The sequence below is a fragment of the Pelodiscus sinensis genome, chromosome 1 (assembly GCF_052426305.1).
Source record: "Pelodiscus sinensis isolate ZL-2025 chromosome 1, ASM5242630v1, whole genome shotgun sequence".
In the NCBI taxonomy this organism is placed as follows: domain Eukaryota; kingdom Metazoa; phylum Chordata; order Testudines; family Trionychidae; genus Pelodiscus; species Pelodiscus sinensis.
Genome location: NC_143052.1, coordinates 101,410,483 through 101,433,712, shown reverse-complemented (window position 1 = coordinate 101,433,712; position 23,230 = coordinate 101,410,483). Strand labels below are relative to the sequence as shown.

Here is a 23,230-nt window from a genome sequence, read left to right as displayed (position 1 = left end):
AAGGGACCTGATGGCGCAGTGACAGCAACAGTGGCCACTATCTACACAGTGGCCTTTCTGGACACCCTTGGCATATCATCAGTCTTGGGGTGCACCAAGGTCGATGGTGTTGGCAAGCCATAGGGCCTGCTCCCCTTGGGATAGATGCCATTCGAGGGCACCGTCGGTGATGGAATCCCGCCCACCCCCTGAACTCCAAGACCAGGCAGGGGTGTCAGGTGGAGCAGATGTGGGACCCCAGGCGCAGCTAACTGAGGACACCTTACCCGCACATGCTTATTTGTCCTTGTCTCCAGACGAGGCAGTGGCAGGCACCTCCATGTCTGGCTCCCCAGCAGTGGACCATAGGGCGCACTAGGAACTGCTGCTTAGGGTTGCCCAGAGCATGAATCTCCCCTTAGAGGAGATACGGGAACCAGAGGACCCCATGGTGGACAACCTCTCATAGGAGGGGCCCCCCTGGGTGGCTCTACCAATCATAAAGACCATATAGTGGAACTATACAAACCTATGGCAGACCCTATCGTCAATTCCCCTGACAGCCAAGGGCAACAAGTACGAGTTCTTATACTCTCATCCCAATACCTCATTGATTGTGGTCTCAGCAGTCAATGAGAGGGAGAGGCAAGGCTAGGAAGCCCCGGCTCCCAAAGCCAAGGAGGCCAAGAAAACCGACCTATTTGGCAGAAATGTCTACTCCACAGGGTGCCTACAACTAAAGATCGCCAATCAGCAGGCGATCCTTAGCCGCCACGCTTCTAAATCGTGGGAAGTGCTCAATAAATACAAAGAGTTGTTGCCCACTGATGCCCACCAGGAATTTGGAGACCTGTTGGAGGAAGGTCATATCATAGCCTGGACATCCCAGCAGATTTGGCCCTGGACAAGTGGCCCTGGACTCAGCAGATTTGGCAGCAAGAATGCTCTCAACTGGAGTGGCTGTGCACCGATCTGGGTGGCTTCATGCCTCAGGGTTTCCCCCAGAGATCCAGTCCACATTACAGGCTCTCCACTTTGAAGGCAACAGCCTGTTTTCAGAACAAACTGACTCCAAACTGCACTCTCTCAAAGACTCCCAAGCAACTATGAGATCCCTAGTCATGCATATCCCTAGTCATGCATATCTGCCCTCAGCCTCAGCAGCAGATTTGCAATAGGAACAATAACAGGAGGAGAACTCGAGCCCAATAAAATAAGCAGAGGCTCAACTCCTCCAAGCTTCCCCCTGCCTCAAACAGGCCTTTTGAAGGTGCACCCGAGGGCAGAGCACCAGACCTGCTGGATATATTCCCTCTGTTTTCAGCCATGCCATCCCACTTCTACCATGCGTAGGCCAGTATTATGTTGGACTGTTGGGGTCTCCACATGGTTGGAGAGGGGTACTCCCTGCAGTTTGCATCCCTATGCCCTCACCATCGCCTTTCTCTGTTCCTCTTCAGAGACCCCTCCCACAAGCATCTCCTGAAACAGGAGGTCTAGTCGCCCCTCAATATAGGTATGATACAAGAGGTCCCTCGTTAAGTCAGGGTAAGGGTTTCTATTCCCACTATTTCCTCTTTATGCAGTAGGTAAAGTTCAGGATGGTCACTCTGGCCACAATAATCCCTTATTTGGGTCACTGGTTCACACTAGATCTGTTCAACACAAAGGATGCATATTTCCACATTTCTATCCTTTCATGTCATAGGCGTTACCGCAGATTCACAATAGCAGGTGAGCATTACCAATTTGCAGTGCTACCGTTTGGCCTTTCTTCGGCCTTGCGAGTGTTTACCAAATGTGTGGCAGTGACCTACCTGTGCAAGAGCGGGGGGGGGGGGAGGTCCAAGTTTTCCCATACCTGGACAGTTGGCTGCTAAAAGCGACCTCCAGAGACCAGCTTCTCGCTCACATACACCTCATGTTAGAGCTGTTCAAAACTCTGGGCATCCTCTCAACAAGGAGAAGTCAGTCCTGAGTCCTGTGCAAAGATCACAATTTATAGGGGCAACACTAAACTCATCCCAAGAGAAAGCATTGTTGCCAGAGTTGAGGTCCCAGACCATTCGGGACTTGATAGTCACCTTCACTCAGTGTCTGGTCACAATGACAAGGACGTGCCTCAGACTTCTGGGCCACATGGGATTGTGTTGCCACGTGATCACATAACATGTGTCTACACCTAAATATCCCTTCAAGGCTGGCTCACCTCAGTTTATGTACCTACACTTCACAGTCTGGACATGGTAGTGGCCATCCCCCACAGGGTGACAGAATCTTTCAGGTGGTGGATGGACCCATTAAACCAGTCAGAAGGGTTTGCCCCATTAGGCCCCACATTAACACTGGTGACCAATGCCTCAGATGTGGGGTGGGAAGGCTCATCTAGGTGGCCTGAGGATCCAAGAACTATGGTCACCCACAGACGCGAGTGTTTACATCTCTGTGAAAGAACTAAGAGCAGTCAGACTGACTTGCCAGGTGTTCCAACCCCAGATGCTGATGCAGGGCCTCTGTGTCAGTGTGTATGGACAGTACTACTGCAAAGTTTCATCAAGCAGGAAGGTGTGCGATCATCCTGGCTCTGCAGCGAGGCGCAGAGACTGTGGCATTCTCTACCAGACTACAGAATATGCTGGAGGAAGTCCTCAGCAGGAGGTCCATGAGTGGTCAGTCTGGGAAGATGTGATACAATCAATCTTTCACAGTAGGGGGACTCCCCTTCTAGATCTGTTCACCACCTCAGAGAACAAAAAGTGCCTGGACTTTTGCTCATTTCAGAATCACTATTAGGGTTCCATGAGAGATGCATTCACTCTCCATTGGAGGGGAACACTCCTCCTGTAAGTGTTTTCCCCCAATTCCACTGGTACATCGGGTCCTGCTAAAAGCCCACAGGGACAGGGCTGGTCTAATTTTGTTAGCGCCGGCGTGTCCGCGTCAACGTTGGTTTTCCATTCTGCTCAACTTGTTGGTAGAAGCCCCAATAGCCCTGCACCTGTACCCGGACCTTCTGATGCAGCATCAGGGGCGTCTCAGACACCTGGATCTGTGCTCATTCCATCTAACAGCATGGAAATTGGATGATTCAGTTTGCTAGAGGTTCAATGCTCCTCTTGGGCAGGAGAAAGCCCTCTGCCAGGGCGGCATATTTGGCCAAATGGAAAAGGTTCTCCAGCTGATGTGTGGAGCGGGATGTTTCCCCTGGGTTGATGCCTATTTCAGTGGTGCGAGAGTACCTGTTGCACCACCTATTTGGTAAAAGTTCACTTGGCGAAGGTATCTGCCTTTCACCCAGGCTGCTTCCAATGTTCCCCGTTTGGCCACTCCATGGTGCCACATTTTTAGAAAGAGATTAGACAGGTTATATCTGTACTGTTGTCCACCTGTACCTGCTTGGGACATGGACCTGTTGCTCAATAAACTCATGGGACCGCCCTTTGACTCAGTGGCTGAGTGTTCATTGCTTCATCTCTCTATGAAGGTGGCCTTTCTCGTGTCTATTACCTCAGCAAGGAGAGTGTCTGAGCTGAGGGCTCTATCTTCAGAACCATCGTATACAGTCTTCCGCAGGGACAAACTGCAGCTCAGGCTGCATCCATCTTTGCTACCAAAAGTGGTCTCCCAATTCCATCTGACCCAAAAGATTTTCCTTCCAGTTTTCTTATCCCAAGCCACACTTTAGAGCTAAGCAGAGAGTGCTACACGCTGGATGTGAGAAGGGCATTAGTCTTCTACATAGATTTCATGCAGGAATGATACATACACCTAAATGAGATATACAGACCTAGCAGATTATGACATTAAGATTGATAGGTTACATGAGGTAATTTGTCCAAAGCATCTTTGAGTTGTGCATATTTGTGTCCATAAGTACATTTCGTAAAGCGTGGGGAGGGGGAGGTCTGTGACAACAGCTATAGTTGAAGTTGCTGTTCCTAATTACTAGTTGATAACTTACATTAAACTAAAAGTATTACCCATGGGGCTGTGCGTCCTGGCTGCTGAGGTTGAGGGCACCATCCCTGCTGCTGGCTTCTTCTCAGGGCCAGCCATGGGTGGAAGGCGCACCCTGGCCATCTGCTTTGCCTGGGGAGAGGAGGACCCCAGAGGGTAGGGCGGGGAGGAGGGGCCCACTTATTTCAGCCGTCGGCTTCACCCCTGGGATAACCCGGTGGTGAGAGTGCTGCAGAGATTGTTTAAGATTAGTTAACTGATTCTCAAAAAATCTGTTGCTACTTGTCCTATTTTTTAAGAACAAATTTAAACTGTGAAATGTTTTATATTTATCAAGTAACTGATTTTAAAAATCTTCTGTATATTAACAAACAAAACACAGGATTGTTACTTTTTTACTTAATTTTATAGCAAACCTGCAATTCTTGCAGTCCCGCAGGTATTATGAAGTTCTGTGTCCCTGCTGCTGAGAGTGGCACTGAGCATTTCTGATGTAGATTACTTTCTTTTACAACGTCTCCATTTATGTGGAAAATCCGGAGTGATCTAGTGCAGTGGTTCCCAACTTTTTTTTATACCGCAGACTGGCAAACCCATTCACAAACTGTTGGCAGACTGGTAAAATTTTATTTGCTTATTCATTATGCAAATAACAAATATTCAAATGTTCAAATAAAATATTACTGGTCCAAAAAGCCCCAGCTCCCAGAGCTAGTCAGCCAAAAGCCCCGGCCAAACAGTCAACTTCAGCAGTTGCTACATGGCAGGCAGCGCCGCAGTTGAATTCGACTCTTCATGGTGACCCTGGAGTCCAGAGCTGGGGTACACCATGGCCTCCTGAGGTCCCCAGTGCCAGCCCTAAACCCTAGAGCCCCCCACCCCTCCACTACCCCCCAGCGCCTGCCACTGACCCCTGAGTTCCCTGCACCCAACCCCCCACAGTGCCAGCTTCCTGCCCTCAGAGCCCCCAGTGCCAGCCCCCACCCCTTAAAATGCCCCATCACCAGACCCTCCAGTGCTAGCCTGTTTCTAGAGCCCCACCACATCCAATCCTTCCAGAACTCCCCCCAGTGCCAGCCCCCAGTCTCCAATATTAACCCCATCCCCATAGCTGCCCAGTGCCAGCTCTGCCCCCATAACCTCCCCCACTACTAGCCCTGCCCCTAGAGCTCCCCGTTGCCAGCTCTCCACCCCAGATGCTTTATTGTCCTCCATTGTCAGCCCCCCTGTCTCTTAGAGCCTCCCACGCCTTACAGCTCCCCAGAGCTGCCCTCAGTGCCAGCCCCTCACCACTAGCCTTGCTCCTGGAGCCCCTAGTGCTTGCCGCATCCCCCTCACCTAGCTCTGTACTGCTTCCCAGCTGTTAGCTGAATGTTGCTCCCTGGGTTGCGGTTGCTCGAAGGCTGCTATACTGGGCTCCATGTGGCCCTCCTGCCACGCAGTGAACCACTCTTCTGCATCTGAGAGACCCCTCCCCTACCTGGTGCTGGTTGTCTGAGAGACAAGAAAGGACATGACTTTCCCAACAGCCCCGGTGGGAGGGGAGGCTTTGGGCAGTGTACCCCAGCCCTGGCCCCCAGAGCCACCGCGGCATGGCAGCCACTCCGCAGACCAGTGGTTGGGAACTGCTGATCTAGTGTGTATGTAGGAGTGCATAACCTACCTCTGATCAGGTCTGTGAAAAGAGTTAGTTAATTTGTAAAAGGGTTTGGTGTTAGACGCCCCAAATGTATCTGTGTTTCCCATAGTACTCAAGAATATGTGATGAGAACTATTCGTTATTTTGCAATTTAACTTCTGTAGTGTGGCATCATTGTTCAGATTCTGATATTTAGTTGTATATGTTATTAAGCTCATGTTTCCAACTAGCAATTAGCTAAATATCACTAATTGCCTGGGGGTAGGAGGAAAATTCTCTTTGGATGGGTTATTTCACAAATGGGGGGGATTTCTTGCACCTTCTGCTGAAGCACCTAGTTGTTGAAGATGGATTCCTTGTTTGTATGTGTGATGCACTGTATTATTTCTTATTTTATGCTCTTGTTAATATTTAATAATTTCTGTTTACTCTCAGCCAAAATTACATGCCATAAACCATGGCACTGCCTACTGTGGCAGAGAAACTGTAAAGGCTTTACTAGTTCTTCTGGATGAAGAAGCTGCCAATCTTCCTACCAAAAACAAAGCAGAACTACTATATGGTGATGAAAATGTAACTCCATTTGGAATCACCTCTGTCTTAACACTCTTTAGGTGAGTACTAGTTTTTTCTCTCTCTATAAAAAGTTTTCGTGCCAACTGACAGAATGATATCATCATGGTCTCATGCTCTCTGGCCACGAAAGCAACCAGAGAGAGGGGGTTAGGTGAGTGTAGTGAGCACGGGGTGCAGCCCGTTAGTAAATCCATAAAATAAACTCCGTGTAATAAATGGTCTTCAGAACACGATAATTGTTCTTGCTTATACAAGATAATCCTTATGCAAATTACTTAGTAGCAGACTATGTGATGTATTGTCAGTTTGCTGTCAGTTTGCTGCCAATTTCTTTTCTTTATTTCAGTATAATTTTCACTTTATTTGAAGTAGCTTGTTCATGGCTCCAAAACATAGTTTTGACACCAATAACGTATTCAAATAAGTTAATCTACCACATTAAGGGTCACTTTTAAAAGTAAGAAACTTTACCCAAGCCGAGGGATCTTTTTTTTTTTTTTTTTTTTTTTTTTTTTTTTGTTAAAATACTGGAAATCATATTTATTTCCTTTTTTCCTTCAGACTCCCAAATCTCTGAACAATTTGTATTTCCTTAGCACCTTTATCCTGAGGATCTCAATTGCTTTACAAACAATAAAACTCTCAATATTGTGTGGTGGAAAGGGATCACTTCATTCTTTACCTAAATACAGGCACTTGCAGGGTATAATATTGTTTTTAAACATGTTTAAAAAATGTTTTACCTAGTTGGTGAAATGTATCACTCTCTTAAAAAATAGCAAAATATGGTATTTTTTATATCACTATCAATAAATTTGAAATGCAAGCAAGCTGGTCACTGGTACAAACACAGGATATATTAAACCTTACTATAGTTTTCCAACTTATTTAATCAAAATTCTGCATTTTAATATCAAATAGCTTAGTTCCAAGTATTTTCTGAATTTTAACCAGTTTATTTGTTGTGTCTAGAGATTTTGTTTTTTATACTGAATGGTCCCAAAAATCTGTTTAAATTTTGTGGTCAGTTGTGCCTGGGATCTGACTGCTTTACAGAAGACTGTGTTTATTTTAGGGCCAAGGCTAGAATGGCAAACTCATGTATCTCATGTATGGAACATTGAGAGATTCAGATAATTTATCTTGATCCCTTCCTTATAGCTTTGGCTCCACTGTTGAGCTTGTGAGAACTTTGTTTAAGTGATTAAATTGGATGGTTCCAGAATTTTATCTTTTGATTCTAAAACTTGGCAAGAAGTTCAAATAAATAATAAATATATTAAAACCTTTCCAAAAAGGTATCGCTAAGAAGTGGTTACAGTCTCCTTTATCTGCTATTGATAGTGTTTTGTTGCTGGTATCTGTGTATCTTTTGGCACTGAATGTACCAACATTAACAGTAAATCATGCAAAACATTTTTTAACTTTCCAGATGAAGTGAGATTTTTCTCACTGAATCAGTTTCTTTTGTGTGTACTGTAAGTCTGACAGAAAATGTTTCATCCTTCCCTTATTAAATGGTTCCCTGCTGCTCTCCACTGGAAACTTTCCTAAAACAATTTCTTGTATGTACATATTCTTGTAATGCAAATATTTAAGAAAAATAAGGGGAGGTTGTAATTATTATGAAGTCTCACTGATGGCAGAAAAGTATTACCTGTTGTGTTTCCCATAACATTTTCAGGTTTTTTGTAGCCACCAGAGGAAATGCAATGAAAGTACTATCAAAACAAGGAGACTGTGCTCCAGCTATGGTACTATCTGTGTTTTTAGGGTAAATTTGGAATTAACTTAGACTAAATATTTCCATAATTTAGTAAGAATATGTGCCCAATCCTTTCTTCTCTGGTTTCCCTTCCTCACTGATAAGCTTTCAGGGTCATACATAACTTTGATTCTCAGTTTATTGTCAAGGGTATGTTTCTACCAAGGATGCCATCTTTGGAATTTCATTTGTCTATTTCTCCCATAACTGTTTCTGTGCTTTCTTGCATAATGCTCTCTACTGATTAAATGCCCTTCCTAAACTGGTCTGCAAAGCCACTAATCTCCTGAGAACCTACTTTTGTAGGCACTGTGGAAGGAACTAGCTCACTGAACTAGAGAAGCTACCCATGTTGGCAATTCATGTTGCCAAATATTTACCTCATCTTGCAAAAGTCTTAGCACATTTAAAAGCACCTTAAAGAGACTCAGTTCTTCAGTGGAACACCTAGAAAGGCTCTACCCCTGCTGAAATTAGCATGACAGATGTCCTGATTTTATAGGGTTAGTCCTGATATGTGGGGCTATATCATATATTACCCACCCCGTCTCAATTTTTCATATTTACTATCTGGGTATCCCTAGCCGAAATAAAACCACTGCTTGTCAGTGCAGGGACATTAGCTGACAGTGGTGATAAGGAGATAATTTTTTAGGTAGGTTGTATGTATGTTTCCAAACAAAGAACAGATTTTGTTACTGAAAGAAGCAAAACCACTTGTGTATGCATCCAAATCTTGTGTGCATGAAAATAAACTATGCACAACTGAAAAATAGAAGTGTAATTATCTGTCTGTGAGAACTTCCATTTGTGTGCGTGTGTGTGTGTATATGAGAGAGAGAGAAAGAATAGTTACTGAGGAACCTAACCAGAAGTCTACAAAGACAATAATGGGAAGAAACTTGCTGTAGCACCACTAGTGCCACAAGTAACAAAGATGTGCCTTCGGAATCACAACTTTGTGGTTAAACTTAAACCCTAACAAGATATGCCAGTTGCTGAAACCTTAAGTCATAAATGTTATTGTTCTTCCCATGAATATAGCTTTTTTTTTTTCAGGGTGGGAAGGTGTGGGAGAGGAGCAGGAGAAAAGTTAGAGGACCAGAACCTTTGATTTCTTGATTCTCCCTGTTTCTGAGGAGCTCCTAAGCTTAGTAAATTTTGTTACTTGATTATACTTCACATTTTGTAAGATTTTTTTCTTTTCTTTTTTTAATGTAGATCTCCAGCACAATCCAATGGGTCTTCTCCAAAACCTCTCAGACAACGTATTAAACCATCTGTATGTGAAAGACAAATTAAGGTGGTGTATGGTTATTTTATATTATATTATAATATACATTGTATGATTGTAATATATATAAAAATGTTTTGTGTATATGTACCCAGTCTCTCTCTCTCTCACTCTCACTCTCAAACACGCACTCACAAATGTTGTGTGGGTATGTTAATAACATACCTATTGGTAAATTTTACCAAAATCCCAATTGAAAAAGTATTCCATAAATGAGGAAGCATATTGGTGATTACCTTTAGATATATCTCCTTATAGAGGAAGCAATAGGCCTGACTAGAAGAGACACATGATATATGAAAACAGCAAAATTTGTAGGAAAAAGAGACTTTAAAACATGGTTGGGGACAAGCTATCCTAATGAATTAAGGCATGTTGAATTAATGTATATATTTTCATAGTCTGTGTAATTTTAAAAAAAAAAGTAAAAGCAAAAATGATTACAAACACATGCTGTACTTAACTCTTAATTTTGCATTCCTGCTAAATTGTTCTCTGTAAAAGAACCCTACTGTATTTTTTCAGTATCATTTTATGGATATCTTTTTATGTTTCTAGTTTCCAAAATCCTGTTACAAAGCAAGAATTCTCTGAATAAGAAACTTAAATACTTAAAATGCAAATCTTAAACTCTATATCTTAGGGTACGTCCAGACTACATGCCTCCGTCGACGGAGGCATGTAGATTAGCCAGATAGGCAGAGGGAAATGAAGCCGCGATTAAAATAATCGCGGCTTCATTTAAATTTAAATGGCTGCCCCGCTCTGCCGATCAGCTGTTTGTCGGCAGATCGGGGCAGTCTGGACGTTCCCCTGTCGCCAGAAAACCCTTTTGTCGACCGCCCCGTTATGCCTCATCCCACGAGGCATAACGGGGCGGTCGACAAAAGGGTTTTCTGGCGACAGGGGAACGTCCAGACTGCCCCGATCTGCCGACAAACAGCTGATCGGCAGAGCGGGGCAGCCATTTAAATTTAAATGAAGCCGCGATTATTTTAATCGCGGCTTCATTTCCCTCTGCCTATCTGGCTAATCTACATGCCTCCGTCGACGGAGGCATGTAGTCTGGACGTACCCTTATTCTGTACAGACAGAAATCTTACTTTATAATAGTTAGATATTGTTGGAAACATCATTTAGGAGAGAGATTTTTTTAGCAGAAGTACAAAATTGAGTCTGTATTGGGACTATGCCAAGAATAATCCCTTACATGTGGATGTTGGGAGCTAAATGACCACCTGGCACCATTCCTAGGTGCTGATGCCACAAAAGAAGAGTAGATCAGATCGAGGCAGAGTCCTTAGTCAGGGCGCTCCGACTCTTCAACCTCAGCTTCAAGGCCTGTAGCTCCAGGGCCCTCGTGCCAGTTGAGCTTAGCCTGGGATCCCAGCCTGGATGAGGACCCGATTGATGTGAACTGGCCTTTGACCCCAAGCACCTTTGAGGCAGCCAGGGAGTTGATTGAACTTACATCTTCCCCTGCCTCCTCAGCCAGCACCAGTGCAACAGAGGGACTCCTGTGCGCAGCCCCGTACTGACATGTTGGCTTCGCCAGAGATAGGCTGTTGGCCTCCCAAGGCAGTACCGACTCTGACACTGGTGATAACAGCACTTTCGTCCATGCTGCATCCCCCAGCACCGACCACTGCCTCTAGTGAAGGACCAGCACCGGGTGCCTCAGCAGCACAAGCGCCTTCCATGGCACCGGTGCATTTGATGCCTACCCAGCACCGTGGCAAGCCTGCAGCCAGAGTTCAATACAGCTCCTGGCACTGGTCATCATGGCCCATCAATGGCTCTACTGTGATTGGGCTTGAACTGCTCCCTGGACTAGGACATCAAGTCCCTGAGTTCCAGAACCACAGTCTCCCACTCCCACTGCTTGCACCACTCCTGCTCTCAGCACCATTCCCAACACCTCAGTGCAGTCCCTACAACAAATGTGTCCCCCATGGCAGTACTTGGCCCAATGGCCCTTTTGGATCCCATGGGCATACCAGCAGTCCCAGGGGGGTCACCCTTTCTAACCTCGGTTCCACTCATTCAGGACTGTGGGTGCCTCGCTCTGCCACCCTGCTTCCTCACTCCTCAGCCCTGGACCATGGGCATATAGGGAGTCTCCCAGATCCTCCCTGGAGGGGGTCACAGACTCAAGCCCCCAGAGGTTGCCTGAGCGATTGGCAGCTTCTCAGAGTTTAGAGCATCCTCAAGAGTAGAAGGATAAGGCTGCTAGAGAATACTCGTCTTCCTTTCCTGATGAGACTTTAGAGGTGTCATCCCCTTCTATGCTCTCTATGGATTCCCAAATCCACCAGGACCTGGTTAAGCATTTCGCTCAGAGCCTAGGGGTTCAGGAGAAGTGGGTCAGAGGACTTTGACCTGACAGTGGACATCCTGAATGTGGAAGTCCCCTTCAGGGTATCTTTGCCACTCTACAAGACAGTGGGTAACATCACAAAGACTTTGATCTCTAGGCCATCCATGAGCATCTTTTTTCTCACTCACCACACTACGCAGTGGTGTAGCATTGTAAAATCTCTGCTACCAACTGCTATAAGACGGCAGCAATGTTTTATATCAACAGACAGGGTGGTTCTCATTCCTTTCCCCTATGTCGAGAATCCCTCCTGCTTTGGGAGTTCTGCATCACCCATGCCATTCACCCAGTAGCTTCCTATCTTCTGGGGCCTCAGTGATCTGGCAGGGACCAGCTCAACAGATCTTTCAAGGGTCATGAGTAGTGCCTCAGGGTGGATGTGGCCTTGGACATTTTCTTCAGGTGGGGATTTTCCCATCTGGACCTGTTCGTGTCTTGCAGCAACACAAAGTGTCCTTGGTTCTGTTCCTTCCTCAACCACAGTCCAGTGTCCCTAGGGTATGCTCTTATAGCACCTTCCCTCCATTCCTGTTGATTCACAAGATGGTCCTCAGAGTCAAGGAGTTTAGGTCTTCCTTGATTCTGATGACACCAGCATGCCCTCAGTAGCACTGGTTCTTCTTCGAGTAGTGTCCCCATGGGTGCACCACTCCGGGTGCTGGTGCATCCTCGCACCACAACCAGAGATTTTTCTATCCGTGTCCGCTGTGCTGCACACGTGCCCCCTCATGCCGTTGGTGTTGGTTATCTGTGGCACAGCCCCCTCAGTTCCTTCTCGACTGTCCTCGGCGGCAGTCAGAGCTCCTTGTCTCACCCCTTTTTCAACAAAAAAAAACAACAAAAAATTGTTAATTTCCCCTAGTTTTCCTCATAGTTCCAAGTTTTGAGATCCCTCCCTCGCCCCTCTCCTTCCTGTCAAAAAAAAAAAATCCAAAACTTTTTTTCTTCCGTCATCATTGGCCTGTTGAGTCTTGTCACACCTAATGCCCGGATCCCCTGGCTTCAAGTGATGTGAGTCTTGCCAAAATGCTATGACCATCTCGACGGGTATTCCTCATGCATAAGGTGCCTGGGAGAAGCCCATCAGACACAAAAGTGTCCTCACTGCTCTAACTTGACAGCCAGAGCACACTGTGACCACACCAACAGGTTAAAAACCTTTTTATACAAAAAGTCGCTCCAGCCAACTTCTGAGGACAAATCTACCTTAAAATCAACATCTGAGCCAAAAGGTATGGACAAACGTGTCTCTCTACCTCTTCTGGCAAAACTATGTCCAAAACCAGGCTGTCTCCGACCAGATCCCTACCCTTGGCACTGACTTCCATGAGGGTAAGTACTGTGAACAGGCTCAGCACCTCTGGCATGGCATTGTCCAAGATGCCAGCACCACACAAGAGGGCCCACTGGGAGCCCAAACAAAAACAACTGGCACTGGTGGCACCGACTGCACTGGCCACACCAGCCAGCCTTCACAAGCACCAGCCAGCACCAAAACTGCCATCTCAGTAGGCACTGGTCACGGTACTTAAGAGACCCCGTGCCAAAATGCTGCCTCCCGAGCACTCGTTGCCATCAATGCCATCGGCCCCGACATGGGAACATCTACATCACAGGTCTCCCATACCTAGCCGTCTATCATCGACACCACTATCTCCATTCTTCTCCATACAATCGGTGCATTCCCATAGATCACCGATTCTGCCATTCTCTCCAAGCGAAGCTAGCACTGAGCCACACAGCCGCTTCTCATTGCAACATTCCAGCCCAACACAGAGAGGTCTGTCTTGGGATACTGGTCCTATTATACATGCATGTCCACCGTCACCACCACTGGTATGCACACCACTACACCTACCCACCACCCTTTTACTCTGGGCAATGACAACCATGGGACTCCCGTTCCCATAGGAAGAGTCATCATGTTGCACCTTCAACAACCTCCAGAGGACCACTCCACTCTCCTTAATCTGTACCATCCATGCCGCCGCCGAACTCCCCTGTCCAAACTGAAATAGAGGACTCTCTGTCTGAAAGAGAAGACAGGTCCCCCTGCCTGATTCTTCCTCCTCACCAGAAGCAGTGGTCATCTTCATCACTCTGCCTCCATCAGACAACTAAAAAGAGTTCCAGGAACTTTTTAAAAGGGTGGCACTAGTGTAAGAAGATTTACAGGAGGTCCAAGAAAAGCAATACCACCTCTTGTGAAGCTTGCAGATCCCCCAGTCTTCCAGGATTGCCCTCCCGATTGATGAGGCATTATCGACCATGCCAAGAACATCTGGCAAACTCTGGCGTCCATCACTCCCATCAATAAGAGAGTGGATCGCAAGTACTTTATGACACTGAAGGGAATGGATTTTCTTTTTACTCACCCTCCCCCAAATTCCCTAGTGCTTGACTCCGTTAGACACAAATCGAGACAGCCTAATAATATCAGATCTACACCACATGACAAAGATCACAAAAGGATGGACATGATGGGATGCGAAGTATACTCTTCAGCCACTGTGATCCTTTGAGCAGCAAACTACACTGCCGTGCTAGCAGATTACAATTACTCCAGTTATACCAAGTTGCAGGAGCTCATACAATTTCTGCCCGAGCACAAGAGCCCTATCCTCCTCAGCATCATGCAGGAGGGCCAGACCGTCTTTCATGACATTACAGTCTGCAGTGGATGTTGCCAACACTGCTGCCTGCATCACAGCCTCGGCTATTGTGATGCATAAGATATCTTGGCTCCAAGCATCAGGGGTACCGAGGGAGTTGAAGCAAAAGATTGAGGATCTGCCCTTTGACAAGACCAACCTCTTTGTGGCAAAAACAGATGAGGTACTTCATTCGATGAAGGACTCCTGCATGACGCTCTGGGCATGTATGTATACGCCCCCTTTCAAGCAAAACAGCCTGATACAATACTTATCAAAGGCCCAGGGAACCATACTGACCACAATCAAGGTATGATTTCCATCAAAAACACAGGCTGCAACGACATTGTCCCCAATGTCAACAACAACATCAAGCCTCAGCATCCCAACCTCATACATCAAAACAACAGATTTGAAGGTTCAGTCGAGAGCCAGAAAGACACTTTTCCTGCGGTCATACCATCAGCCAATCATTTACAGTTCAACCATCGCATCCTGCCCTTTTTACAACAATGGGCACAAATAACATCGGACAAATGTGGATAGGAGCTCATCCAGTTCGGTTACTCCATCTCCTTCACCTCCCTTCCTCCTATCCATCTTCCCACCCCGTCCCTCTTCAGGGACCCCTCTCACGAGACCCTCCTTCAGTGAAAGGTGCTTCACCTTCTACCGTTAGACACTATAGAACCAGTACCAAAGGAGAGGATTTTACTCAACTTATTTCCTAACACAGAAGAAGAATGGAGGATGGAGACCCATTCTGGATTTAAGGAGGCTCAACAAATATGTCACTTACTGACAATTCAAAATGGTGACCTTAGCAACAATAATTCAGCACTAAATCAAGAAAATTGGCTTTTGACTCTTGATCTCCAAGATGCATATTTTCACATAACAATTCATCCCGCCCTCAGGTAGTTTCTATGATTCACAGTTGGTCTTCACCATTACCAATACCGAGTGTTCTCTTTTGGCTTTCAGGAGCTCTCAGTTTTTTCAAAAACCCTAACCGTCGGCACAGCATACCTATGTTGTCAGGGAGTCATAATATTTCCATACTTAGACGGCATGTCCTTCCAAGAAACACAGGATGTGGTCAAGACCTTCTGCTCCAGCTTGGGTTCTATATAAACTACCAGAAGTTCACACTCCATCTTACCCAAACCCTAGAATTTATAGGAGCACACATCATCACTGGCACAGCCAGAGCAACTTTGCCCACGCAAGATTCGAGGTTCTACGCAACCTCATAGTAGTAGCATGGGTGACCTCTACCACAACAGTCCGCAAATGCCTAAAAATTTTAGGCCACATGACCGCTACAACCTATGTTTTCAGGCTGGCCAGGCTCATATGAGATGCCTTCAATCTTGGCTCTCCACACTTTACACTCCATCCAGAGACCCTCTCTCCAAGACAGTTACCATTCCACCATGGGTCTTCAGCTCCTTAGACTGGTGGACGGATCCACACAGTGTTCTAACTGACGTTCCATTCCACCAACCGGCCCTGATACCATTACGACCAATGCCTCACTCATGGGATGGGGAGCTCTCTTTGTGCATGATTTCAATATCTGGCATTGGTTGGTCTGAAGGAGGGGCAGGGAGTAGCAAAAGCTGCGCTACAGATAGCTTCTGATGCAACACACTCAGTGACAAAGACGATGGCCATTTCTATGTGGCAAGCAGTATGGCTCAGGTCCTCAGGATCTCAACAAAGATTCAACAATCCATCTAAGACTTTCCCTTCTATGATTGTGTTCTGTTTGTACAGGAAATAGAGAATAAGTTGTACAGCCTCGGATTCCCACACTGCGCTTAAGACCTGTACATCCCAGAGCAGCAGTGGAACCATTTTAAAACCCAGCTTCTGCACCCCCAGCAGGGTCAGCCTAACCAAAAGTCTGCCTCAAAGAGGGCTAAAGTGTACAGATGCTGGCAGAGCCACCATGCCTCTGCCTCCAACCAGGCCGGCTCCACTCATTCTCAATAAGGGTTGAAATGCCCATTTTGAGAGTGCATCCAAGGGCAACATTCCAGCCACTTTGGCATCTCCTATGCCTTCCTACTTCTCCAGCCACCAGTTGTTTTTTCTCTGATAGGCACAGGGCTATTATTTATTTCATTTATTATTTATGTTCAATTTATTTATATCTTCTCACCCAGACCTCCCAGGAAAGATGAACTTACTTTGCATGGAGAGCTTTTTGGAGCCATACGAATATCTTTCTCCTAACTCCACCAGTTTGGGTTCTGTTACAAGTAGGGGAACTAAATTGCATAACCTACCTGTCAGGTAATGACAACTAGCAAGTCCAGCCACAGGTGTGTGTAATCTGTCATTGATTAATCTCAGTTTCTGATGTGCCTGCATATGGAAAAACACCATGGCTGGTTCCTATGTTTGCATGGTGCTTGGTTGTAGGACTCAAATCATCCATACTGCAGAAATAGTAATGTACTTAAGATTGCCAGAACTTTTGTGATTATGTATTTAGTTATATTTATATCAAGGTAACATCTAGAGGGCAGGACCCTATTGTGCTAGGCATCATACAAATAAAGAGGTTGTCAGTGCCCTAAAGAGCTTTCTGTTTCCTGTGACATCAGAAATATAAATTTCACTGCATTCATTAATGAAATTCCCTGGCTAAGGTCTGCTTGGATACTAAAATATATCATAGGTTAATGGAGAATCCATGGTGAAGTACACTTTTTCTTTTTCAGTGTCTTAGATGTTATCTGTAGGTGTTGCTGGTCTGGATGAAAGAGACTTTGCTTCAAGAGGATTAGACTTCTCTTTAAGTACAATGTGTTTTTCTTGGCTAATTAGTCAGTCCAAACCAGGGATTTGGAGCAATCAAATTTTGTAATAGTGCTGCACTGGCACCAATAGTGATTGCTCCACACTCTGACTCAAATTAATTTTTAACTAAATAAAAAAGTGCATACTATAATTTTGAAAAAACATTATTTTTATTCAGAGTTTTAAAACAATTTATATGTCATCAACAATGATACAAACTAGAATAATTCATAATTCAATATGTAAAAAAATTATTGCGGCAATCAAGTCGTCTTTCATAGCCTGCCGCAGATCATTAAAATTAACTTTAAAGCCAAAACCAGTCACTCTACCCTAACTTGAGTTGGTGGCATGCTTGAAGCAATTCTACAGGCAGCCTGAATGTGGTGTGGGTAGCTGTAAATGGCCTTAAAAACAGACTTAACTTTGAGCCTACCAATAGACTCCATTGCCTCACAATCTTCCCGAATTATGAATCGCAGAAACTCGCCAGTGTCTTTCTTGTTTATCCAATTCCTTTTCGAAGTAGTCATCTTCTGAAGAATTGGTGCTTCAGTTATCTCCATTTCCCTGTGATGGTTGAAGATGTCTCAGGGATGGATGCTCGAACAAGTTCAGAGTGGAGACAGAAGTTTGAGAACAGCCTGCTATTTCTGAAACTGCAAATTTGATTGTTGATGACTCCTTTTGTTGTTTCATTTTCTTCAACCTCTTTCGCCGAGTTCAAATGTAGCAATAGATTTTGTTTTTCAAGTCGTTGAGCAATATCAAGGAGCCTTTCCTTTGCCTTTGAGATTTCCCTTGAGGTACAAAGAATCCGATACCTTGGGTCAACATAAACTCCAGCAAGGAAATGAATATTGTCAAAAAGCTTCTCTCTGCGTTTCTGCATGGAGGATAGAATTCCTTCTGCAATTTGTCCACCATTTTCTTGCAAGAATTTTTACAGTTTTCACCATTCCTTCATTAAAACTGTTCCATCAGCAGCTACAGGCAGTCCCCGGGTTACGTACAAGATAGGGACTGTAGGTTTGTTCTTAAGTTGAATCTGTATGTAAGTCGGAACTGGCGTCCAGATTCAGCCGCTGCTGAAACTGATCAGTTTCAACAGCGGCTGAATCTGGACGCCAGTTCTGACTTACATACAGATTCAACTTAAGAACCCCAGGCATCCCCAAGTCAGCTGCTGCTGAAACTGATCAGCGGCTGATTCCAGGAAGCCCGGGGCAGAGGCTTCCTGTAGTCAGCCACTGGTCAGTTTCAGCAGCGGCTGACTTGGGGACGCCTGGGGCAGAGCAGCTGGGGTGCCGCTGGGTTGGTCCAGTAGCGCCGCCGCTCCTCGGCGCTACTGGACCAACCCAGCAGCATCCAAGCTGCTCTGCCCCAGGCGTCCTGATTCAGCCGCTGCTGAAACTGACCAGCAGTGGCTGAATCAGGACGCCTGGGGCAGAGCAGCTGGGGTGCTGCCCGGTTGGTCCAGTAGCGCCCAGAGCGGCGCTATGGGACCAACTGGCAGCGCCCCAGCTGCTGTACCACAGGTGTCCGGAGCAAAACCGCGGAGCACGAGGGCAACGAGACAGCCCAGACGCGCCGTGGCTGTCCTGCTGCCCTTGGGCTCTGTTGCTTTGCTCCCCGTCCCCCTGGTCTGCAGACCAGGGGGACGGGGAGCAAAGCGGCGGAACACGCGGTCAGCTGACAGCCCAGACGCGTCTGGGCTGTCAGCTGACCGTGCGCTCCGCGGCTTGGCTCTGCTTTGCTCTGCTTTCCCCCCCCCCCCCCCCGTCCCCCGGTCTGCAGACCGTGGGGGGGGGGGGTAAAGCAGAGCCAAGCCGCGGAGCGCGTGGGCAGCGGACAGCCCTGTCCGCTGCCCGCGTGTTCCGCCACTTTGCTTCCTCTCCCTGGTCTGCTGGAGACCAGGGAGAGGAAGGGCCCCGTTCGTAACTGCAGATCCGACATAAGTTGGATCCGCCTAACTCGGGGACTGCCTGTACTTGTTCACAGTAAGATTGAAAAACGAGAAGCCGATCAATTATCACAAATGTTGAACCCCAGCGAGTCACAGTATCCAGTGATTGCGTTATCCCATGTATATCAAGCAGAACACTTCAAATACTTGTGGTTCGTAGTTTGACAACGACTTGTCGAATTTTTGCCAGATATTTCTTCTCATGTTCTTTGTTCAATCCATCCCAGATTGCCAACTGAAGAGTGAATACCACACCTCATCAGTTGGACTTCTGAGTCATCCTCATGAAACTATGTTGGAAGTATGAGGCTAGGGTCATTAACTCACTGGGCAGAAGCATCCATGTTGAGTTCCATTCCATCCATTCCTTTAGTTCTTATATCAGGCAAAATAGCTTCAGTTCTGTCCACATCCCTGTTCTCAGAGGTAGAAATGGTTTCATTGTCCTCGCTAAAATTTGTGACAGCACACAACATGTTTGCTGCATTGTCAACACAGATGCTCAGCACTTGCATTTCACTGATCCCAAATTTTTCTAAAATAGCTTTTACATGATTTTTCATGTAGGAAGAATTGTGACTCCCTTCAGTGTTGATTATGTTCAAGGTTTTTACCACAGCTTTATCTTTTCCTTCTTCGTAGTACTGAGTATTGATTACAAGGAAATTTCTGTTTCCACGGATTGCCACATCCATTTTCAGGGAGTACAATTTTTGTTCCAAAGCTGTTTTTAGTTCTTTGCTACCAAACTCAGCTGTGCTGACAACTAAATGACAAACCGCACCGTGCCCCGTCGAAACGCTAAGCTTCCGACCCGTTTCACCTGCAATTTTTTGGAATCCTTTGTTCTTTAGCCTGAAGGTAGTGAGCGGTGTTGAACTCAAGCAAACCATTTCCATCAGCCCTTCATGGAAAGTATTGGCATCCATGGTGACTGTAACCTTGGAGGACTTCAAATATGAGTCAAGTTTTGTTTGCTCAATTTTAGGTTTCTTTTCAGATGAAGAGCCGCAAAAAATATTTGCTCCAGGAGTTTTCAAAGAGCCAGATGAACGTCATTTAGCCGCGTCAGCTTTCTGTTTTGCCTCATCTTCCTGGTCCTTTTTTGTAACCAGAGCTGCATCGTTTTCAGGATGGTTACGTTTTACATGCCGCCAAAGGTTGGAACTTTTCATGGCACTTGCTTCACTTGTCTTGAACATACATGCTTTGAGCTTGCCATTCACTTCCTTTTCCACTTTGCACGTTGCTGATTTCTTCTTTGCTTTTCCCAAAAGCCCAAATTCGGACTTTTCAAATTCAAAAGTAATGATGTCGTTGAGATCCTTTTCCGTAAATCGGCTATCAATCATTGCGGGCAGATTTGATTTTTTTTTTTTTTTTTTTTTTTTGTTGAAGCCATAGCCAAATCTTCTTGTGCTGCTACTGCAGCCAAATGTTTCTTGTTATGATCTTAGAAAAGCAATGAATAAAAGCATTAAATTTTTTTATAATGTACCTGCTTGTGATATCTTAACCGCTTAAGGTACTTCGAGTTTATTTTGGATTTTCTGGACAAAAATAATCGCATTTTCTTTTTACACAAAATTATTATTAAAGTATATTTTAATATTTTAACATGTTTCTTGCAGTTTTAATGAAGTAAGAAGTATTTTTAATATACACAATTAATATAAATTTTATTTATAAATTGCAAGTTAGTTTTTCTTATGAAATATTCAAAATATTTTCCAAGTTTTTAATTAATATCTCAAATGCTTTAGTATAGACATATCAATGAAATTTGGTATGTACCATAGAGTTAGTACGTGCTATCGCTGTTCTACAACATTAATTGTTGGGAAGTAATGAGGCTAGACATTACAAGGTTGAAAATAAATCTATCTATCTAACTAATCTACATGAGTACATACTTGCCTAACCTTGGCAGAAGGGTGGGAGCAGTCTGCAGTGTTGCCGGATGTCTGATAATTATCTGATTCTTTAATAAAACATATCTCCAAAAAACTTTTTAATTTTGTATCTGTACATTAAATCTTGATTTCGGCCAAAGTGAGAATAACTGTGACCTATTACGTAAAGTGGTAAAGTAGATGTTAATATTAATTGTTATACAATCTGAAACATTTTGGCACCTTTAGGACTTTCTTGCTAAAATATCATTCATTTTGGATTGAAAATGAAAAAAAAACTGGAGTAGTGGAGCAGTCATGATTTTCTGTGCTCCGGCTCCACTCCAGGCAAAAACCTGCAGCTCTACCGCTCCTCACTCCAGCTCCGGGCTCCGCTCCAAATTCCTGGTCCAAACTGCATTTTGAGTCCGTGGTTGATTAGGAAAACCTTCAACTTTTCTTTCCCCTTTTTGTTTGGGTATCCTTTATACAAACTGTCTCGCAAGATAGCAGATTCTTCTCTGCCCAAGACATTATTTCCATCGCCATGGAGAAGCCTTGACCTCTGGTTTCTCTAATGAGCTAGAAGAGGAGGCTTTCCCTCTGAGTATCATAATTGCCTGGTACATGTTTTCTTGTACCTTCTTCTGAAGCAGCTAATATTTGACCACTTTCATAGATAAAATACTGGACTTGATGGACTATTGCTCTGATTCTATAGGACCATATTTATTTGTGGGATTGTTTCTTGGTTTCAAACACATGACCATGATATAATATCGTGCAAACTAAAAGGATTTGTGTTCTGAAAAATTGGAAATTTGTCTTCCAAGTATAAATAGTTAGGAGTCCTGTAGCACTGTAAAGATTAACAAATTTATTAGAGTACTAGCTTTCGTGAGATACAACTCACTCCTCCAATGCTAAAGAAAGCAGAAAAGGAAGGGATATAGAGATGGCAGTGTAACATCAGTGGTAATTAAAGCAGAGTGTATATGGCTCATCTCCAGTAGTGATGAGAAGATGAAGGGTGTTGCCTGACCTAAGATTGCTTATGAATTTCCAGTTACTACCTTTAGGATTGACAGGTCCTTTGTTTCCGGATCAGGCCCAGTATTCAGTTATTCAATGGTTGGGAACCCTGATGTGCACAGATGCAACACTCACACTATAGGAACTCTTGTATATTTGCACATATAGTTTATTAATACATTTAGCACAGTCATAAACTTATGAAATTGGGCTGTTTAATAGGGAATGTTTATATTTCCATACCATATACTCACTTCATTCCTTTCAGAACAACCCAAATTGTTACCCATCATCTTCCTCATCACCTGCACCTTCCCCATCATCACTAATAGCTATCATTCTGGCACCTCCCAAGGACTACATGTCCTCCTACTTCTCCAAGGCTGGAATGCTACTTTTATAATATGTTACACTGATGTTGTTATGTTTGATGCATATTCAGTAGGAGAAGTTTCCTTTTCTCCTTATTTGTATTTCCTCACCTTACTAATGGTGAAGTATCTTTTTCCAATAGATCAATACATCATTGATCTCAACATGTGTCATTATCAAATGCGTCATTTTGTTACCATGGGCCTTTTGTGGTTGTCTTACATTTATTATTTCTGTCCTATCTGGTTATTCAGTCTAGTTCTTTTGGGTTTTCCTAAGTAATGGTGTACCTGCTAAGTTTGAGGGTATTCTTGGAAACTCCTACACTCTGGAAAGTCACTTTATCTTATCACCATCCTTCTAGGTCAGTCATCACCTAGTAGTAGATCCCCATCTACTGCCAATCTTGGAGCCTCTGACAGGTGATCCTGACCAGTTTGGCCAGGAAGCTATCAAACGCTGGCACTTCAGTTGCCCCTCCACTTGCTCTCATGCTGCTCCTGTCCTCTGCCTTGGGCAGCTGAGCTTCCTGCTTGCTGTGCAGGGTGTGACAGGGAGAAAAGATGGGGCGCTAATGTCAGGGTGTCCTTCCTCCCCCACTTCTGTACCCTATCTCCTTACAGAAAGGAGAGGATAGAGGGAGCTTGGCAATGCAAATCTCTGTCACTTTCACATACTGTGTGTCTCTGTCATTCTCCCAAACACACACTGTCCTTCACGCTCCTCTCCTGACCCAACACATACATGGAGGGTGGTGGTTACTTCTTTTACTGCTTGCAAAGTATGCTATTTTTGGTTTTTGACTGGTCTGTACATTTTATAATTTTCCTTTCCCTCTTACACTTAAATTCAATTCTTTGAGTAGTGAGCTCTAAAATACCTAACCTGTTGTGGCTGGAGTAATTCCAAAATAACGGGC

At 44.8% G+C, this 23,230-nt stretch overlaps 1 protein-coding gene across 3 annotated transcripts in view; it reads left to right on the top strand.

Annotated features, from left to right (window-relative positions):
• The window catches only part of PARPBP (PARP1 binding protein), a 77,073-nt gene that overhangs the window by 45,600 nt on the left and 8,243 nt on the right, over positions 1–23,230 (top strand). For all 3 annotated transcript variants that reach the window (XM_006138034.5, XM_006138033.5, XM_089781779.1), the window contains 2 exons: positions 6,011–6,189; positions 9,138–9,219. In XM_006138034.5, the coding sequence (XP_006138096.3) occupies positions 6,011–6,189; positions 9,138–9,219 (261 nt within the window). The remainder of the gene's footprint in view (positions 1–6,010; positions 6,190–9,137; positions 9,220–23,230) is intronic.